The following is a 19,859-nucleotide window of genomic DNA, read 5'->3' on the forward strand; positions in this document are numbered from 1 at the left end:
CATACATTTTCTTAATGATATTTATGTAAGTTTTCTCTACTCCAATTTCATCTAGAGCTTTATATAAATACAAATACAAATACAACGCCACAACAGGCAAAATGCCCAACGAGGTGGCTGATAAAAAGATGCCCATAAAAATATGGTTGTCATATGTTTCAAAAATACAGCAACCCAATTAAAAATGCAATTAACACAAATTACAAACAATATATACACATGATAAAATATTATACGATGCCCATAAAGATTACTTATGGTTGTCTTATTCTAAGAATGGATAGCTTCTCGATTTACCCCAACATGTTTATCGTATTTCTTTTTAAACGTGTCAATTGTGTTACAATTTACTACCTCCGGGGGTAAGCTATTCCATTTATTAACAACCCTATTGGAGAAAAATTCCCTGCGACACCATAACCTTGCATTGTCCCTCACCAATCGATACTGGTGTCCCCTTGTAAAAGCAGTCGATTGGCGGTGTACTAAAAGTTCATGGTCCATCCTATCCATCCCATTGAAAATTTTGAACACTTCGATCATATCTCCTCGACACCTGCGTTCATCCAATGTAAACATATTCAAAAAATGAAGTCTTTCTTCATAACTCAAGCCCTGTGTGCCAATAAGGACACGCGTAGCTCTTCTCTGCACCCCTTCAACCAAGTCTATGTCCCTCTGTAGGTATGGTCTCCAAAACCTTACAGCATACTCCAGTCCAGGACGAACTAAGCCTCGAAAAAGAGGAAGAATGACTTTAGGAGAACGCGAAGAGACCTTTTTGAAAATGAGACCAAGCATTCTATTCGATTTTTTGACAACCGCTGAACAATGTTCAGAAAACTTAAGTCGCTCGTCAATGAGAATTCCCAAATCGGTGACTCTAGTTGCATCCGGGATAGTGACACCATTCAACTCGTAAGAGAACCGTTGGTTGTTCGAACCAAAATGAGCGACCATGCACTTATCTACGCTAAACGTCATGCTCCATTCATTTGCCCATGCTGCAATCTTGTTTAAGTTGGTCTGGAGCAACTCCCTATCGCTTTCATTCCCGATTACCCCCATTAGCTTCACATCATCTGCGAATTTGCTAGTAATTCCATCGATACCCTGATCGAGTTTATCGATAAAAAGTGAAAAAAGTATGGGGCCAAGGACACTTCCCTGAGGAACTCCACTTGTGACGTCTGTCCAACCAGAGAATTCCCCGTTCACCATAACTCGTTGCGACCTATCTCTTAACCACGATTCTATCCAATTCAGCAAGTTGCCCCCTATTCCAATCTCGTGTAAACGCTTCAAGAGTTTGCCATGTTGGACCCGATCGAATGCCTTCTGGAAATCAAGGTAAACAACGTCGACATTTTTGCTCTTACCCAAAGCCTTAGTCACGTAATCATAGAAGCAAAGGAGGTTAGTTACACATGACTTCCCCTTCCTGAACCCATGCTGATTATCCGACAATACATTATTCTCGTCTATCCACTTCACAAACTGCCTTTTGATGATAATTTCCAAAATTTTCGAGAGGGAGCTCGTCAAACTCACTGGACGATAATTAGACACCACTTCTCTACTACCCTTCTTAAATATCGGAACAACGTTAGCCAGTTTCCAATCTCTCGGGACGATACCCTCAGCAACACTACTCCTGTATATCTGTGCGACTGGCCCCAACAATTCATTAGCACCTTCCCTGAGAACCCTGGGATAGATATCATCTGGTCCTGGTGCTTTGCTTGCACATACATTTCTTAGAAGATTTAGGACCTCCACGTCTTCCACTTGAATATCGTTGAGCGTTTTATTACCCCATGCAACACCCGTATATCGAATATCATTATCTCCATTAAAAACCGACGCGAAAAAGTCATTGAAAGCACTACACATGCCTACATTGCTCTCTACTTTTGAGCCTCCTATCGAGAGGGGGCCAACTGTCCCCTTACATCCATTATTGACGTATCGAAAAAATGATTTTGGGTCAGAGCCAATGTTATCTGCCAACCTAGATTCAACTTGCTTTTTACTATCCCTTATCGCTTTCTTCAACAGTCTTCTTTTATCAGTAAACAATGATAGGTCACCTCGTCCACTTTTATACTCTCTGAATGCTCTTTTCTTTTCAAGATAAAGGTTCCGCACGCTATCCGTGAACCATAGAGGGTGTGATGTACAAACACGCTTTTTTCGAACAAAGGGTATGACGTCGTGCAAAACAGAGGACAGCTTCGTACTAAATTCTTCCCATTGACTTACCACCCCTACTGATTCCAACCGGTCTTTGAAAACTTCCGCTAACCTTCTTCGCAAAACATCAAAGTTAGTTCTCCGAAAACAAGGAACCAATCTTTTGTTATCAACCTTACCCGAGGAAAAGTTACAGTGAAATCTGACGATACGATGATCACTGGAAGAAAACTCTTCCCCCACCGAAACATGTTCAACTAGATCCTCAGAACTAGTAAGAACTAAATCCAAAATAGCAGTACCCCTAGTGGCTTCTGATACATGCTGATACAAAAAATTTTCGAGCACCAACTTAAGAAAGTCTCTTTCATACTGATTTCCAGATGAAAGGTTCTCCCAATCAATACCCGGGTAATTGAAATCCCCTAGTATGAGTTAATTTTAGGCTTTAATAACAGCCAATGTGAAAACAGAGTCAAACGCTTTCTCAAAATCAATAAAAGCCATACACAATGGTAATTCGTATTCCTTGTTGTATTTGAGAACCAAATACCCTGTTCAAACCTGAGCCAAAACTGTCTATTAAAAAACATTTTTGATTGATTTGTGTTTATTGTATCTCAAAATACCCTTAAAAAGAAAACAATAATTAATTACTTAATTTGGGGGTTGACATCTTAACTAAGATCATTGAGTTAGCCAACAAAAAAAATCCCATGTTTCGAAGTGCACCATTCGCGCTGAGATATTTGACTTCAAAAATTGGAGGAAAACTGGAAGGAAACAGCATAAACTAACGGACAATGCTACTTTCCCTTCATTTATGTTGTTTTTTCTAACTTCAACTAATCCGAATTTTTTGCATTCAAATACCTCAGCCAATATTCCACTTAGAAATATATAACTTATCTGTGGGCCTCAGGTGAGACAAGGCAACAACTTTCTAATTGGAAATTAGAGGACAGGGGGATCATACACAATTTTAGATTTTGCTATTTTATGATCCACTGTATTTTCACTCTTGAAACTGGTACAGGGCGATTCCTGTACACATTTTGAGCGTTTTTTAAATTAGACCCATACCCCTACACTGAATGGTGGTTGGGATAAATGCCTCATTAGAACACCCTGTGTATGCACAGTTATATCTCGTAAGAATGTGAATTTTTCTATGGATATAAATTCGAGTTATCGTTCATGTATGTGAGCTGTATAACGCTCGTGTATTTTTTCATGTGAATAACAAATGAAACTGATATAATTTCCTATAGAATATGTCTTTCAAACTAACAAAATATCTGAATAACCTAAGGAAGAGATATTCAGGAGTTTTCCTTATGACTGAATATTTTGAAGGCATTTCCGAGATTTTCAATCACGCCTCGGTGATTGAATTAAAACGTTGATTCGCCCGGAGTTATAGCAAAGCACCGACCTGAACTCATATAGTTTCCTCTTCATTACCCGAGTTATTTCCGGTACACAGTTTCCATTGCGTGGCACATTCTAGATGTTTTGAGAGCGCGAGAGAGAGCCCCTAAGGTACATATCCCCAATACAAAACTTCGAGTTGAAGCTCATAGTATATTCTGAGCGGCATTGAGCAAGCGCATCGGAAACATCCACGAAATTTGTCGGCATGACTTGATTGATTGGAGTCACGTCACAAGCTGTGTATAAATTCGGAATTTCCATGCACTGGAAACATCTGCGTATTTCGTCTATGCTGTTTAACATACTTAAATTGTATTCGCAATACTTGAAGGTTTTGTTCCCAGAATTGAACGGTTGGAAATATGTATACGGAAGAGTCTAAAACATCTATGAAATAACACCCTTTTAAAAAGCAAAAATAAAACTAGGAGACACACAAATAGAAAATGCTAGTGTTTTTTTTACCGAAACTTTTGGCGCCATACTCTTTTCTTACAGGGTCATAAAAACGGAATGTCCTTATGGGAATAAGTGGGGCAGAACGATAAAAGCAGAAGCCATTTATTCAAGCCTTTTTTTCGAATCCCTCGCAAATCTTAATTGGAGCTACTCCAGAACGTGCATTTCCTGAAAAGTCCACAAAATCCCCCCGTCCAGTCAAAATATTCAAAGTTTTCCCTGCATTCATTTCATCAAAATAAATCGGAATACGAAACAGAGAAATAAGAAGTTTTGATTCGTAAGCAACAAGAAACTGCGAAAAAATTTCCATAAATCACATAATCCATTTTCAAAAGTAATATTTACATAAAACAGAGACTTGTATGGGTTATCAATGTAAATAAACACATCAGATCCTCAGAACTAGTTCATTTTAATGAAACCCTTCCCATAATTATATTCAATACAGATTTTTTTTTTTTAAATAAAAATTTATTTCACATGAATCTTCATGAAAGTTTACACGCGAGTCTTTATTGTAATGTACAGCCATGTCATTTAACAAGGGTATTCCACAAGACTCGATTAAAACGATATTAAAAATGGGTTGACTTCAAAAATGGATAAAATTTAAACACTTCATCAAGGGAAATTTTCACTAGAAGCAGGGTGACGTTAAGAAAACAATGATTTCATACCACAAGTCCGGACTACATATCTTCATTTTATATAAGTATACAGGGTGATTATAATTGAAGTTGCGACTTCGAAACGCTGTAACGTAAGAACCAGTGGTCAGAATAACTTGAAAATTTGCGTGAATACTCCTGCAGAAAAGGAATGTTGTTTCGCGGGGGAAAATAAAAAACTTAAAAATGTGCCAATAAGTGACGTTGTACTCGTGAAACACTGAGAAATTCTCTCACGAAATAAAAACAATATTCATTCAGGGCAAAATGATAATTCAGTTAACATCGCAAAATTTCAGAATTCACAAAAACTGCATAAAAATGAAGTCACCAAACCTACGACTGACGCAAGAAATTTTCAATATACAGTTCATGTGGAAAGAAACACAGAGTTGGAATTGTAAAAAGTGTTTTGTTCCACAATAGATCAGTGTGCCGGTGGTAATGCTGTGGATGTGGTGCATAATGCGGACTTCCAACTCAATCAAGTTTGCAACTTGACTACTGTATACAACATTTTTGAGGTACTCCCACAGCTCATTTGATCATTTAGTCACACCACGGTTATTTTCTGCACACGAAAGCTAATTAGACCAGGACCTACAATTTAGTGCCGATTCCAAACAGCACACCTTTTTTTATACTCATCGAGAGGCTGGTGTGCTAACAACTCCATATGGGACTCCCTGCGTTGGCAACCTTTTTCTGTGGTCACCGTTTCCGTTGTACCCCTGTGTCTGGAAATACCTCCACTGCATTACCACCCAATTTTTGTAGAACACACACTCCGATCTATTGTGGAACATGCAGCTTTGAGCTTCAAACTCGTAGCAGAATACGGTGGACATGTTGAACATTTCCTGTGCAAGTCGTAGGTGTTTGTGTTGTCACTTCATTCTTCTAGTGTTTCCATGAGTTATGAAATTTTGCGATGTTAATTATAGATTGTTATGTTACCAGAATGGTTGACTGGTGGAATTGTCATGTTTCCTAAAATGCAAACTATAATCATTCTGCGAGTGAATTGCCAGTATTTCACGAATGCAACGCTACCTAATGGTAAATTAAGTTTTTTTTCCCCTCCGTCAAACAATAATTATAAAATTCCGTTGCTTTAAGAATATTGATGCAAATTTCCATGTCACTCTGACCAGAGGTTCCTATTTTACAGCTTTTGAAATCGCGACTTCAATTATAATCATCCTGTATATTTGTCCAGGGGTTTGGCAAACTGCATCTTTTCGGGTACGTACATGTGGCTTTGAAATAAAACTATCATGGTTTTAATTTTTTTTCTAATTTTAAATTTTCGAAATTGCTGGAATTAAATGTTTAATTAACACGCAAAAACTTATTGAACTCAAAATTTATATGTCTTATAGCTGAAATAAAAGAAGTGAGAAGAAAAAAATGCAGTCTCATTTTACAGCACAAGAAGTCTGCTGTAAAAGATCATGATATATGATGTATATCATAAGATGCAAAGAAATACATTTTATGTTTTCAGTATAGTCAAACCTCGGTATAAAGTCAACCCTGGGCTCCGATAAAAGTGACTTTTTAAGCGTTGTAACTTAAAAACGAATAATCCAAACTCACTAATATACCAATAAAAAAAGTGACGCTATTGGCCGAACGACATTAAAAGGGATGACCGAAGTTTTACTTTATCTTAAGGGCAATATAGTTGTGCGAGTAATAATTTTGTAATATGAATTTCATTCAATTTAATTTACGGAGCCAAATTACTGGTGCCAACTTGGAATCTTGACTCAAATAAAAATGTCTACATCCTGTAGTTATATACAAACAAAACCGGAAGAACAGAGACACGCAAACTTTCTAAGAAAATACAAGATCATTTCTCACACTGATTTAAATCCAATGAGAGCAACTTTTTGTGATAATTTAATAAAGATATAAAATCAATATAAAAACTATCTATAACATATAACAGTGGCGTCGGAGCCGGGGGTGCTGTGGGTGCTCGAGCACCCACGGAAGTTTGTAGAGCGGGTTCGAGCACCCACAGAATTGATTCAAAAATCGAAATTTCCTATATGAATCTCAAGACGGGCACCCACAGGTTCGAAACAGTTCCGACGCCCCTGACATATAATATATAAACTGGAGTAATTTTAGTATAAGTATTGCACAATTTTGAATATAGTATCCGTACTGTATTTCTTAACAACATGATTTCTGGCAGAAAATATAGCTATAACCCTCAGCTTGCTTACAATGCCTGATTATTTAAAAATATTTATACAATAAATAGGAAGAGACATAATTCAGTTGTCTTAAAGTTACCCCACATTACGGGGTAAGTTTAGGACAAGCATTTTTTCTTATTCTGGAAGCCATATTAGTACTCTTGTCTGATTATTACCCCCCTATACTAGCCCGTAGAAATTCTACAAGAGTAGTTTTACAATGAAAAATGGTCATTTCTTTAGTTTGTTTCGACTAAGGAGGAGACAATCTATCCCATCCGAGAATTTTATCTGGTTTTCAAAAAAAATTTATAAAACATTTCATTTTATAATACTCATAAGGCGTGAAGTTGAACGTAATACTGAACCATGATGTGTATAACAAATTGGATTAGGTAAACTAAGAACACACACATCGATTAAGAGTCAGATCTCTCTGCCACCAATTAAAACAATTCAATTATATTTATACAATCGTGCCTGACAACAACAAAATCCCACGGGAATGCGGAAAACATTCGCAATATCTGATATTCGTTATAACCGATACACGATAAATACTCGAGTTTAATTAGCGGAATCCGCTTAAATCAGCGTTTCTCACCTATGGTCCGCGGACTGGAAGTGGTTCGCGAATGTGAGATAGGTGGTCCTCGGACAGACTTAAAACTTGAATTATAATTAGAATAAAAATTATTCACGTATGTCACAAATGTTAACGATATTTACATAGGTTTGAATAAAATGTTAATCCCCTGTACTCAATGAAATGTTCGGTAACGTTAACGTAAGCTTAGAACATTTTCCCGCTCGTGTCCGGAAAATTCACCGACCAGCAATTCACCGCCATGCATTTCCCCTCTATGAAAATTCACCAACCAGCAATTCATCGACGGAAAGTTCACCGACAACAGTTCGTCATGAAGCTACCGAGTCCGTGAGAGAGTGAGTTACTGAGTGAGTGAGCGGGTGAGTGAGAGAGTGGGTAAGTGAGCGAGCGAGTGAGGGAATGACTGACTGGACGAGCGAGTGAATGAACGGGCGAGTGGGCGGGCGAGTGAATGAGCGAATGGTTGAGCGAGAGACCTACCGAGTCCGTGAGCGGGTGAGCGAAATAGTGAGGGAATAAGTGAGCGAGGAACCCTTTAATTATAAATATGTAAGTAATGAAAAGTTTGTTGAAAATTACGTCTCCTCTAACATTTCCCTAAAAAAAGGAGTCCTATTTTTTATTTCATTTTTTGAAGCTTTAGTTTCATGAGCCAGTTTTTGAAAATGTTTTTTATCACACAAGAGGTTTTATGTGCAAGAATTGGATGTTTAAAACGAGATAACTTTACACAGTTTTTGAACTCAAGCATGAATTTAAACAATAAGAAGCTGAGGCTATCTTTTACCAGTTTTGCTGATGGAGAAAATTAAACTCATCTTTATATTCCCTTTATTCCATTAATTTTTTTCCAGCATCAGTAGTAGGACATGGGTCTGGGTCATATTCCCGACAGGTCAAAATCCCAACAGGTTTAAAATCCCGAGAGGGTCGAATTGAAAATTTTAGTTTCACCGACAACAGTTCGTCATGAAGCTACCGAGTCCGTGAGAGAATGAGCGAGTTAGTGGGAGAGCGGGTAAATGAGCGAGCGAGTTGCGAAGTGCGGCGTATGAAGTGAAATATAGCTCACAAGCGAAAAAGTTCGCATGCCTACACATTTAACATATTAAAGGGGTAGGAGAAAGAAAAATAGAAAAAAGCAACGATTTTTTTTTTGTCATTATATTTTTAAATAACCTAAAAGATTTTGAAAGTTTTCATTTTTTATTAATATTTATCAATGAAATTATAAATAATTATCACTATATTTATTCTTTTGATGTAAAACTAACATCTTGAAAATTTATCAATATCATGTTGTCAGGGGCGGTGGTTACACCGCTAAACCCCCACCAACCTTCCCTCAGGGATGCAAAAAAAAATTTCTCACCATATTCCGCATTCATAAGAGAGGCCTAGACTATATTTATCAAGTAATTTCATTGAATACTGTAGACAATACAAAGTGGTCCTCAAAGGGTTAAATAGAATTTGAAAAGGTTTCACGCTTATGCATTACGAGCTTGCACTATGCACAATCGCATCATTTTTCGAACGACGGATAACTGAAAACACAAGATACCGAATCAGTAGATACTGCGGCCCTACTGTGATACGTCTGCTGAGAAAAAATCACTAGTACAATAAACTCACTTGCGGACACCGGTGGACAAAACAATCCGACTGTAAAAGAGGGGTGACTTTAAAAAAGAAGGTTTCTGGTGAAGCGTTTAAAAAAATTCATTTTACAATAAACCTATTTTTAGTAACATAAGTTAAATATTATGTAGGAAACCAGTCGTGTGTGTGTGTGTGTGTGTGTGTGTGTGTGTGTGTGTGTGCATACTTTTGTAGAAATAAACAATTTCATTTACATACAATGAAACACATAAATAAAAGAACCGTAGTTTTCTGTAAATAATCTTCACCCAGAAAAATGGCTTGAGAAAAAGTTTCCGAGGGAAACGCCAACGATTCGTATACACCACAGTATTTTCATTCAACGAGTCTGATAAAGCAGTTCCATTGAATGGAACTCAATTTTTTAGGTTTAAATTTTCATTGAGGGTTTTATAATAATGTAGACCCTCGGGTAATATGGATTACCACTTTTATTTCTATAGAATTTGTTTGTCTTTACATTGACGAGTGTATCGTATTTTAAAATACATACAGTATCATAACTAAAAAAGGGCATTTAAAAAAATATCATTTTAGTGGGCAATAGGGAGCTCAAAATGAAGAAAACTAATTCGAATTGATCAAATGTTTTTAAATAAATCTATGGCAATGGGAAATGAAGCTTTTGGCGTTAATTTTTGTAGTTGATGATGCGGTGTTATCTTAGTCTATTTACAAGAGTCACAATTGCAATCGTCCTATTCTGCCCCAAAACAGTCAAGTTGGGCCCACAGAACAGGACACACATTTATTTCTAAACCCCTTTTCTCTTTCATCTTATTAAACTTTCCATTTTGAAGAGAGATTGTATGGCCCAACTCAGATAATACTTATATAGTACTCCATATTATCCATACACCATCTATGAAAAAATATCATTCCGTCTAACCGGAGAGAACTGCTCGTTAAAAATGATCACAGCACAATAAAGTTCAACACTTGTGATGTACACTGTGCTTAGTTTCAAATTATTGGGCACATTTCCACATTTAATTAACAAACATTTGGAAACTTGGCTGAATAAAAATTTCTGGAAGTGGAAAAACAAATATTCTCTATAGCAGCCGTGATGATGAGGACAACGGGGTGACACTGACTATATAGCATCGGAGGCCATTTATATATAGAAGTAGTTTACCACTACTCCACTTGAAGGCCATGCCTAAAGGCAGAGAAACCCTGATATTCCATATTATCTGGCTATATCATATTACCCAAATGTACTATGCTGACTAAACATTAGGCATCATTCTGGAGTGAAAAAAATGTAACCGTAATAAAAATCAATGGGATTGTTAGTAAATTCGCAGATGACGTGAAGCTAATGGGGGTAGTTGGGAATCAAAGCGATAGGGGGTTGCTCCAGACCCACTTGAAACGGATTGGAACATGGGTAAATGAATGGAGCATGAAGTTTAGCGTAGCATAGTCGCTCATTTTGGTTCGAACACCCCACGTTTCTCTTACGAGTTGAATGGTGTCACTATCCCGGATGGAACTAGGGTCACCGATTTTTGAATTCTCTTTGACGAGTGGCTTAAGTTTTCTGAACATTACTCAGCGGTGGTCAAAAAAGCGAATAGAGAATGCTTGGTTCCATTTTCAAAAAGGTCTCACGTTCTCCTAAAGTTCTACCGCTCTTCCGAGGCTTAGTTCGTCCTTGACTGGAGTATGCTGTAAGGTTTTTGGAGACCATACCTACAGAGGGACATAGACTTGCTTGAAGGGGTGCAGAGAAGAGCTCCGCGTGTCCTTGTTGGCACACGGTGCTTGAGTTATGAAGAGAGACTTCATTTTTTGAATATGTTCACATTGGATGAATGCAGGTGTCTGGAAAATATGATCGAAGTGTTCAAAATTTTCAATGGTATGGATAGGATGGACCATGATTTATTAATTCACCTTTAATCAACTGCTTCTACAAGGGGACACCAGTATCGTTTGGTAAGGGACAATTCTGGGTTATGGTGTCACAGGAAATTTTTCTCCAATAGGGTTGTTAATAAATGGAATAGCTTACCCCCGGAGGTAGTAAATTCTAACACAATTGACACGTTTTAAAAAAAATACGATAAACATGTTGGGGTAAATCGAGGAGCTATCCATACTTAGAATAAGACAACCATAAATACATTTTATGGGCATTTTATAATATTTTATGTGTATATATATATATATATATTGTTTATAATTTTTGTGATTGCATTTTTAACTGGGTTGTTGTATTTTAGAAATATATATGACATCCATACTTGCTATGGGCATCTTTTGCTCAGCCACCTCGCTGGGCACTTTGACTGTTGTGGCCTTGTATTTGTATTTAAAAAAAAACATAAAAAACTTTTTTTAAAAATTCATTAAAACCGCGCACGAGGTTAAAAATAATTATTCAATAAGCCGTGGATTTGAATGAGCCACAAGAATTAGAAATTAATTCGTGAAGCTATAATTTGTAACTTTATTACGAGAAATTCATATGAGGAATCACGAGATGAGGAATATTCGAAAAAGTGCCCGTTCATAGGGTTGTAACCCACTGGAATGAATGATGAGAACAGTGTCTATTGAACATATCCGAACATAATCTTTCAACGTGGGTTTCTTTATTCACATTGTTTCGTGTTTCGATGACCTGTTGATCGAAAATCAGTTTTGTTCAACCCATATACCACATAGTGCTATCAGTAACCCATTTTCGAAAGTTAATCTACCTTAATTCATCGTAATTGTAAGCGGCAATTGAACTTTTTCAATGCCGAAAACTTGAGTCAATGAAAACTCCGAAAATTTCATTTTCTTTTGTTCGGGTTTTTTTTAAATATGACTAAGATGGAATGCAAGATGTTATCAGTTTTCAAGTTGAGGTAGGCTAATTGTTCGATACTTAAATCACTTAATCAATCAATTCCTTTAATGTCTTATATTTACACGCATAAAACATTATGATTGTGAAATTGTTCAGTACGATTAATTAAAGTATACATGTGTGGTGGTTTAGTAGTATATATAGTGATAAGTTTGGCTTATATACTTATTTCGTGTTATAAATGTTGATATCCTTCTACACAAAAAAAGATGAAAAATTGTTTCACGATTGGAAGATACAAAACACACAAATGATAAAACGTCAATTAAAACCTGGTAAGAAAAAATTTTTACTTTACAACTGTAATAAACAAAAATCAATTATTTGTATCGATTAGAGTTGAAGAATGGCGAACAAATTCTTTTCAAGTGCGTAATTATAGTTTTTTTTTCCTCCTTCATTTATCTGATTAATGGTTTTGCCAATATACGCACTCAAAACTAACTATTTTATAGAAGGGTATGATTTTGATGCTTCTGAAGAAATAAATTCTGATCCCATTCAATATTATCATTTCGATCTGATTTACGTGTAACTATTTTTTAACTAAAAATAAAAAAAACAACATGGCATAAAATAACACACTTTTCATCCATTCATATTAGTGAATGGTGCTTAATTTTTGATTCATGTTCTAAACTTTTTTCAAAATGACCTATAATCACTTCACTCGTGTGGACCATCAAAGCAACTGATAGCAACAATAAAAAGTGTTCTACTACAAAACTGCTTAAATTTCGAATTTATTCCTCACATTTAAATAATAAAGAAGTCGATATATCTTAATCAATATATTCATAAAATTCGAATGAGTATGTAAATATTCTCTATAATATCTATGCTGAATAGTCATAGATTTCTATGCTTGGATAATGGAAATAAGAAGAACATGTTCAAAAACATAAAATATTTTTTTAATTGCATTAATATAGCTTTAATTTTTTCAATTAATCTCTTCGTTGAGAGGAATAATTATTCAACTTTAATTAAAAGCATTCAATAATAAGTTATACATTTCTAAAAAAAATTACTTTCCAGGAATTTAAACCATTTTTTTCTTAAACTTAATGAAAATGAATATTTAATCTATCAAATCCAAACACAATTTTTTGAAAAACACCTCTATAAATGTGCTACGATTTCAAAACAAATTCTATTCTTAGCCAACAATTAATTAAAATCTTTTGGTAAAGAGCAGGAAATTTCGTCAAATAATTTCATTAGTAAGACAAAAATATTTATAGCAAAACGACGAGATTGCGTGACAAGTTATTTTTACGTCTTGAAACAAAAACATTCAACAATAAAAAATTGAATTATTTCAACTATGGCTTTTTTTTCAAATTGCGTGGAATTTTGCCTTCCCATTTTTTCGAAAATTGTACGAAAATACTCTTTAGTTAGCATATAACGATAAATAACGAAACAAAAAATTGGGGAACCATTATTATTATTATTATTTCTTATTTTCTGAGGCATTCGAAACAAAAAGCTGCATAATTTCTATTTAATATAGGGACTAGGCTTAAAATTGAACTCTTCTTTTTTTGAGACAAAGAATGCTTTTACCACACAAAGCTTTCTACAATCTACAGAATGTCAAAAGGTAACCAAGAAAGTAAGAAATTCTTCCACCAGTAGCATTTTCGATATAACCTGGTCTGTTTTTCATAAATTAATAGTAGCAAAAGAGAATAGAGTATATATATATAGCAAAAAAAGTATTTTTGCAACCTATTTAATTGAAAAGATATCAAATCAAACTACCGTAATTTTCAAAAGTCAAGACATAGTTTCACTTTCTTGTTTTTCGCAGTTGTGGAAAATAAACAAATAATGATAAATTTTTATCAAAAAAAAACAAACAAATTGTCTTAAATTTTAGAAGATAGAGAAAAGCAGCAGTTTCAGTTACTTTTTTCTTTTTCCAAAATTCGTTTTTGAGAAAAATGAACACTTTAAAAAAAAGTGAAAACTGATACTCATATTAATATTTGAATATTAGAAAAATTTTGAACAGCAGTCTCTAGCCTACTATTTTCTCTGCGTTATATATTGTTATAATAAAATATACAGGGTGCATAGGTAACAGAGCGTATGTGAGTTTACTGGCGGACCATTGATCCTAGAGGCTTCCAGTTAGGAAAAGTATCCAAATAACGTGTAGTACTCAGAAATGTAAAATGGTTTATATCCACATTTAAGGCTGTTTTTTTTCGCAACTTTACTCCATTTTTCGAATTTGATTATCTCAGTGAATATTGCACTTAGAAACGTGGAATGTTTTTAGTTGGCATCAGGAGAGACAGGGCAACAACTTTCTAGTTAAGTTTTTGGGCACACGGGGACTGTATAAAAAAAAGTTAACTTTTTTATTTTAATAACTACTCAAACCCCTCACAACATGAATGACATATCTGAGTAATACACGTTATTTGAGTACTTTTCCTAATTGGAAGTATGCCTCTAGTATCAATAGTTCGCCAGTAAAATGTTATACGCCCTGTATAATCCCCGCTATCATGGAATGTTATAAAGTTTAGCTTGTGAATAGTTTTCAAATGCAAAATAATAATTTTCAATATCCTTACACTAATCAAAGCACAAAGAGTTCTTTGAATTTTCTCGTTCTTCAAGAAAGGAAAATTTCTCAAAATATGAGATTGAATGCATTTCCAATAAAATATGTACGTATATATATTTTATTTTGTATACATTTATTCATTTTATAATTATTTATATTTTTTATTATTATTTATATTTATTTATTTATTTTATTTTCAAAATCGTTATTAAGTTTCGTGTAGTACATATTTTTTCATATTTGACTAATGAATTCCCTCCAAATGCCAGAGACATGAATATGCAAATTTTCACTTTTTTGTTTTTCACTTTTATCAACTGGTTGGATCACTTGTTTTACTAAGTTTTACCGGAACTATTGAAACACATGTTACAAAACATTTTAGGTAAATAACATACGTAGAAAAATATATGGGTAACATTCAAACGTCATTTCCTAAGTTTTTGAAATTTTTACATTCATGTTTCTGGCATAAGGGGGACGATATATCATTTCATAAAATTCTTGAAATAAGTCAAAGTATAATAAACATTTGAAGTCTATCTTGAGGTTTTTGTCATAGAATAGCAATTCATTCATAATGTATGTTAAAAATAAAATATTACAACGAAAAACTATGCACCCATATCACATGTATAAGTATTTTAATAACATAAAAATAAATTCCGTATGAGATACTGAATAACTGATAATCAAATGAATCACATGTACATGAAACAAAAAATTATATAACACTTTTTTCTTTTTTTTAAAATAATTTACATTAAAGAAAAAGTTAGTCACTATATCGGAGATCGGATCATTAAATAAAATTCTGAGACAACCGGCTAGACATTAGTTAAACGTTTGAAAGACGAGCAAAGAAGCGGTACGGGAAACAGGTGCTTGAGCTTACCTTTCTTCTTGCTTCCGAACATAGCTCATTCCCAGCTGAATGCAAACTCGAGTGTGAGAGGAGCACCGTGCTCAGTCTCACGCGCTTCGTTATATTTTGACAGCGGCGCGCTCCTCAAACTGCTCTTCAAGAAGCCGGTGGTGTGCTAGCCTAGGAAACTGCGCACGCACACACACTCAGTGGCGTAAGCAAGCGAACGAGCACACTCCAAGTGGGGGAAAAAGATGCGAAATATACTGTATATATATATAGAAAAGAGAGAAAGAGACTGGAACACACCCCGTGTCACACACTGCCTCCCGCGGTTGATCGCGATGTGAACCCTCAATACAGCAACAGGTGATGCCGTCCTTTCCCATCTCACATGTACTCATCAGCATACGTTTCATCGAGATCACATAAGTAGATTATCAGTCGTGTAATGCGTTAATAAGTCATTAAAATAATGCTTCATCCTGCATAATACGGTGACGATAGCAAATTCTGGAAGTCACCGGCGGAATATTTTGTCGTATTCATCTTTTAACAGCTGTTGACGCTGTGTTGTATGCAAAACAATAGCAGCGGCGTAACTTCAAAATCCAGCATATAGGAAGAAAATTTCCTGATAAAATAAGTTCATTACAAAACGAGACTCATTTATTCATATCACACATAATCTCTCTCTACGATTATTCATAATAAATGCTACAGTATTCTGTGCATTGAAAGTTGTGCTCTTCATAAAACATACATTCTCAACCCATATCCCGCTACCAAAATGTCGGAGTCATCTGATGTGGCCCGCAACCTCAAACCTAATTTTGTAAAAATTAACTAAGCAACATATTCACGGATCACTTAAGTGAGCCACGGTGCAGTTCCCCCATCACTTGAGTGGTGCAGACGACTTTACTTACTCTGTTACAGATGACTTTAATAACCCGTGACATGTTTTCAAATCAATGAGAAGTGGCCCGCACTTCTCAAAAATTTGAGCACCTTTGCTGTAGAACTTGATGAAAAATGGTGAGCATAACAACAACAAAACAAGCAAGAATTTTCCACTCATGCGATTTTTGCTATGAGAAAGCTATTGAATTTCTTTGCTCCTGGAAATGCGATTAAGCAGCAGTTATTAGTTCGAAATTTTATCCCTCTTATACAAAAATTTAGTTTTGAAATCAGTTTAAAGTGAAGACCCTTACGGCGCGCGCGAAGCTACTCGAAGTTAACTGCGCACGCACACCCACTCCCGGCCGTATTCACCGACAGAGTTTAATTGAAATTTCAGGTTAAATGATTAGAGATCGGAACGTATTGGTTAGATTCAGGATTTTTTAACCAATCCGTGTAAATCTCTAATCCTTTAACCTGCGTTTGCAGTTAAACTCAGTCGGTGAATACGGCCGTCAGTGGCGTATGCAAGCGAACGAGCAAACTCGAAGTGTAGGAAAAAGTTGCAAAACATACACTGCATATGTACAGGGTGCATGGGTAACAGGGCGTATGGCATTTCACTGGCGAACCGTTGATCGAAGAGGCATACTTCCAATTAGAAAAGTATCTAAATATCGTGTAGTACTCAGATATGTCACTCGTGTTGCAAGGGGTTGTGTAGTTATTAAAATAAAAAATAATAATTTTTTATACTGACCCCGCGTACCCGAAAACCCAATTAGAAAGTTGTTGCCTTGCCCAAAAATTGGGGAAAGCATCATTACATGCGGGAAAACCGTTTTACCCACATTTAATGCTCTTTTTTACCCAACTTCCCTCCGTTTTTCGAATTCAAAAATGAATATTGCACTTAGAAACGTGGAATTTTTTAGTTGGTTTCAGAAGAAAAAACTTTCTAATTGGGTTTTTGGGCACAAGAGAATGGTATAAAAAGTTACTTTTTTTATTTTAATAATTATACAACCCCTCGCAACATGAATGACATATCTGAGTACTGCTCGTTATTTCGGTAATTTTTCTAAATGGAAGTACACCTCTAGGATTAACCGTTCGCCAGTAAAATGTCATACGCCCTGTTACCTATGCACCCTGTATATAAGAAAAGAGGGAAAGAAATTTTTGGAACACCGTCACTGCCTAAATCGGTTGATCGGCAGTCGCGATGTGAATCCTCAATACAGCAACAGGTGATGCCGTCCCTTCTCATCCGTCATGCACTCATCAGTACATCATTTAAGTAGATGATACAAATGCTGGAAGTCACCAGCGGAAGATTTTGTCGTATTCATCTTTTAACAGCTGGTGACGCTGTGTTTTATGCAAGACAATAGCAGCGGCGTATCTTCAAAATCTATCATTTGTGAAGAAAATTTCTTGATAACGAGTTCATTACAATACGAGACTCCCATTTATTCATCATCCATCACACATAATGTCTTTCTACTAATAAATGCCACAGAATTCTGTACATTGAAAGGTATGCTTTTCAAACAGTGTAGAACATACATGATCAACCCGTGACCAGTGGGCCAAATGTCGGAGTCACCTCATGTTGCCCACGACCTCAAATATAATTCTGTAAAAAAGAATCAACCAGCATATTTACAGATAGATCACTTGAGTGACCCGCATTGCAGTTCCCCATAACTCAAGTGGCCCACGGCACAATTCCAGATCACCAGAGGCACATAAGTAGCCCACGGCTAATTCACAGATCGCTCAAGTGTGGTCAGCGTCTCCTTTCCAAATCACTTGAGTCACTCGCAACACAACTCCAGAGCCCTTAAGTTGTCTTCGCCAATGTTCCAGATCATTCAGGTGGCCTGCTACACGTTTTCGCGGTCCCCAAATATGTTTGATCACCCTTAGTATAGAACCTGATGGATAGGTAAACATAACCACAACCAAACAAGCAAGAATTATCCACCCATGTGCTTTTTGCTATAAAAAAAAGCTACGAAATTTCTTTGCTTCTGGATATGCGATTTAAGCTGAGGATATAATTTTACTAGTTAGAAATTTTATCCCTCTTATATTAAAATTCAGTTTCGAAATCAGTTTAAAGTGAAGCCCCTCACGCGAAGTTACCAAAGACCATAAAACGAACACAAATGCTACCAGCTCGTGTTTAAACATTTCCTGCACAGCATCAACATCATTTTTAAAGCCCTATTACATTCACGTCAAATCAGTATTTCCGGTACTAAGTACGTCATTTTCTTTGAAAGAAACACTAAACTTTTCTCGTAAACTCTGGAAAACTGCACAGATCAGGGGTTTGAAATTGCTGACCGTGAGTGCGATCGTTACTCGTTGTTGCATGACCTGAACGAACAGATGAAATCTTATCACGCCGACGTATACAGTACTAGCTGTTACCCTCGGCTTCGCTCGCATGGATGTGGTAATCTGAAAAATTATTCGGCGACGATTCCCCCATGTGACATTCGAATGCCTCATGACCCCCTTCGGGGTTGAATTTTCAGAAATCGTGCCTTAGTGCGTGGCTATTTACATTATGAAATATAATACCGACCAAATATAATCATATTTATAGCTTCAGTGGTTTCTGCTCGGCCATAATTGAACGAATAACCTTTGATCCGCCTTATGACCAAAACCAACCACCCTTGGAGGTTTAAATTACAGCGGTTTCACCGAGGCGGGATATCCCTATGTAATCTATGAACCCTCTTATGATCCTCTTAGGGGTCGAATTTAGGAGAAAAACCCCTTCTCTTAATTAGTCTATACGTCATGAAATAAAACTACTGACCGAATTTCACGTTTATAGTTTCAGTGGTTTCGGCTCGGGATGATTCCTCTATATAAACTTTGAACCCCCCCCCCCCATGACCCACTTAGGGTCGAATTTTGAAGAAGAAAAACCTTCTTAGTGAGTCTTTACATCATAAAATGAAACTACTGACAAAATTTCATATTTATAGCTTCAGGGTTTCGGCTCGATGATGAATCAATCAGTCAGTCAGTACATGTTATTTTATACAGGGTTGGCAAAAAGTCCGTATAAACTTTAAAAATTTATAAAAACGATAAAAATAACCGAAATAAAAACGGTTTGCAGGGTTAGCATCGCTAGGCTACGGTAATTTTTTAAGACAGGAAAAAAATAGCTCAAAAAACAGCCGAGAGGTGGCGCTGACGTAAACAAGTCAAAGAAAAGATACGCAAATAACGAACAGAATGCCTCCAAATCGTTTATTACAGCAGTATGTGTTCTCCACATCACCACCACCACAGGGGATAACACATTGCAGGCGAGTCACAAATCCAGCAGCGGCAGAGTGCAGCAGGTCCACACACACGGTTTAC

At 36.1% G+C, this 19,859-nt stretch overlaps 1 protein-coding gene across 1 annotated transcript in view; it reads right to left on the reverse strand.

The window, feature by feature from the left end:
* Positions 1 to 15,675, reverse strand: part of LOC149085452 (Kv channel-interacting protein 4-like) — a 161,590-nt gene extending 145,915 nt beyond the window's left edge. The window contains exon 1 of the mRNA XM_089233954.1: positions 15,588 to 15,675. Coding sequence (XP_089090080.1) covers positions 15,588 to 15,609 — 22 coding nt within the window. The 5' untranslated portion in view covers positions 15,610 to 15,675. The remainder of the gene's footprint in view (positions 1 to 15,587) is intronic.
* Positions 15,676 to 19,859: the final 4,184 nt, after the last annotated feature.

The sequence above is a fragment of the Pholcus phalangioides genome, unplaced genomic scaffold (genome assembly GCF_987345545.1).
Source record: "Pholcus phalangioides strain wild (caught in Gottingen) unplaced genomic scaffold, Ppha-v1.0 ptg000007l_1, whole genome shotgun sequence".
Taxonomy (NCBI): domain Eukaryota; kingdom Metazoa; phylum Arthropoda; class Arachnida; order Araneae; family Pholcidae; genus Pholcus; species Pholcus phalangioides.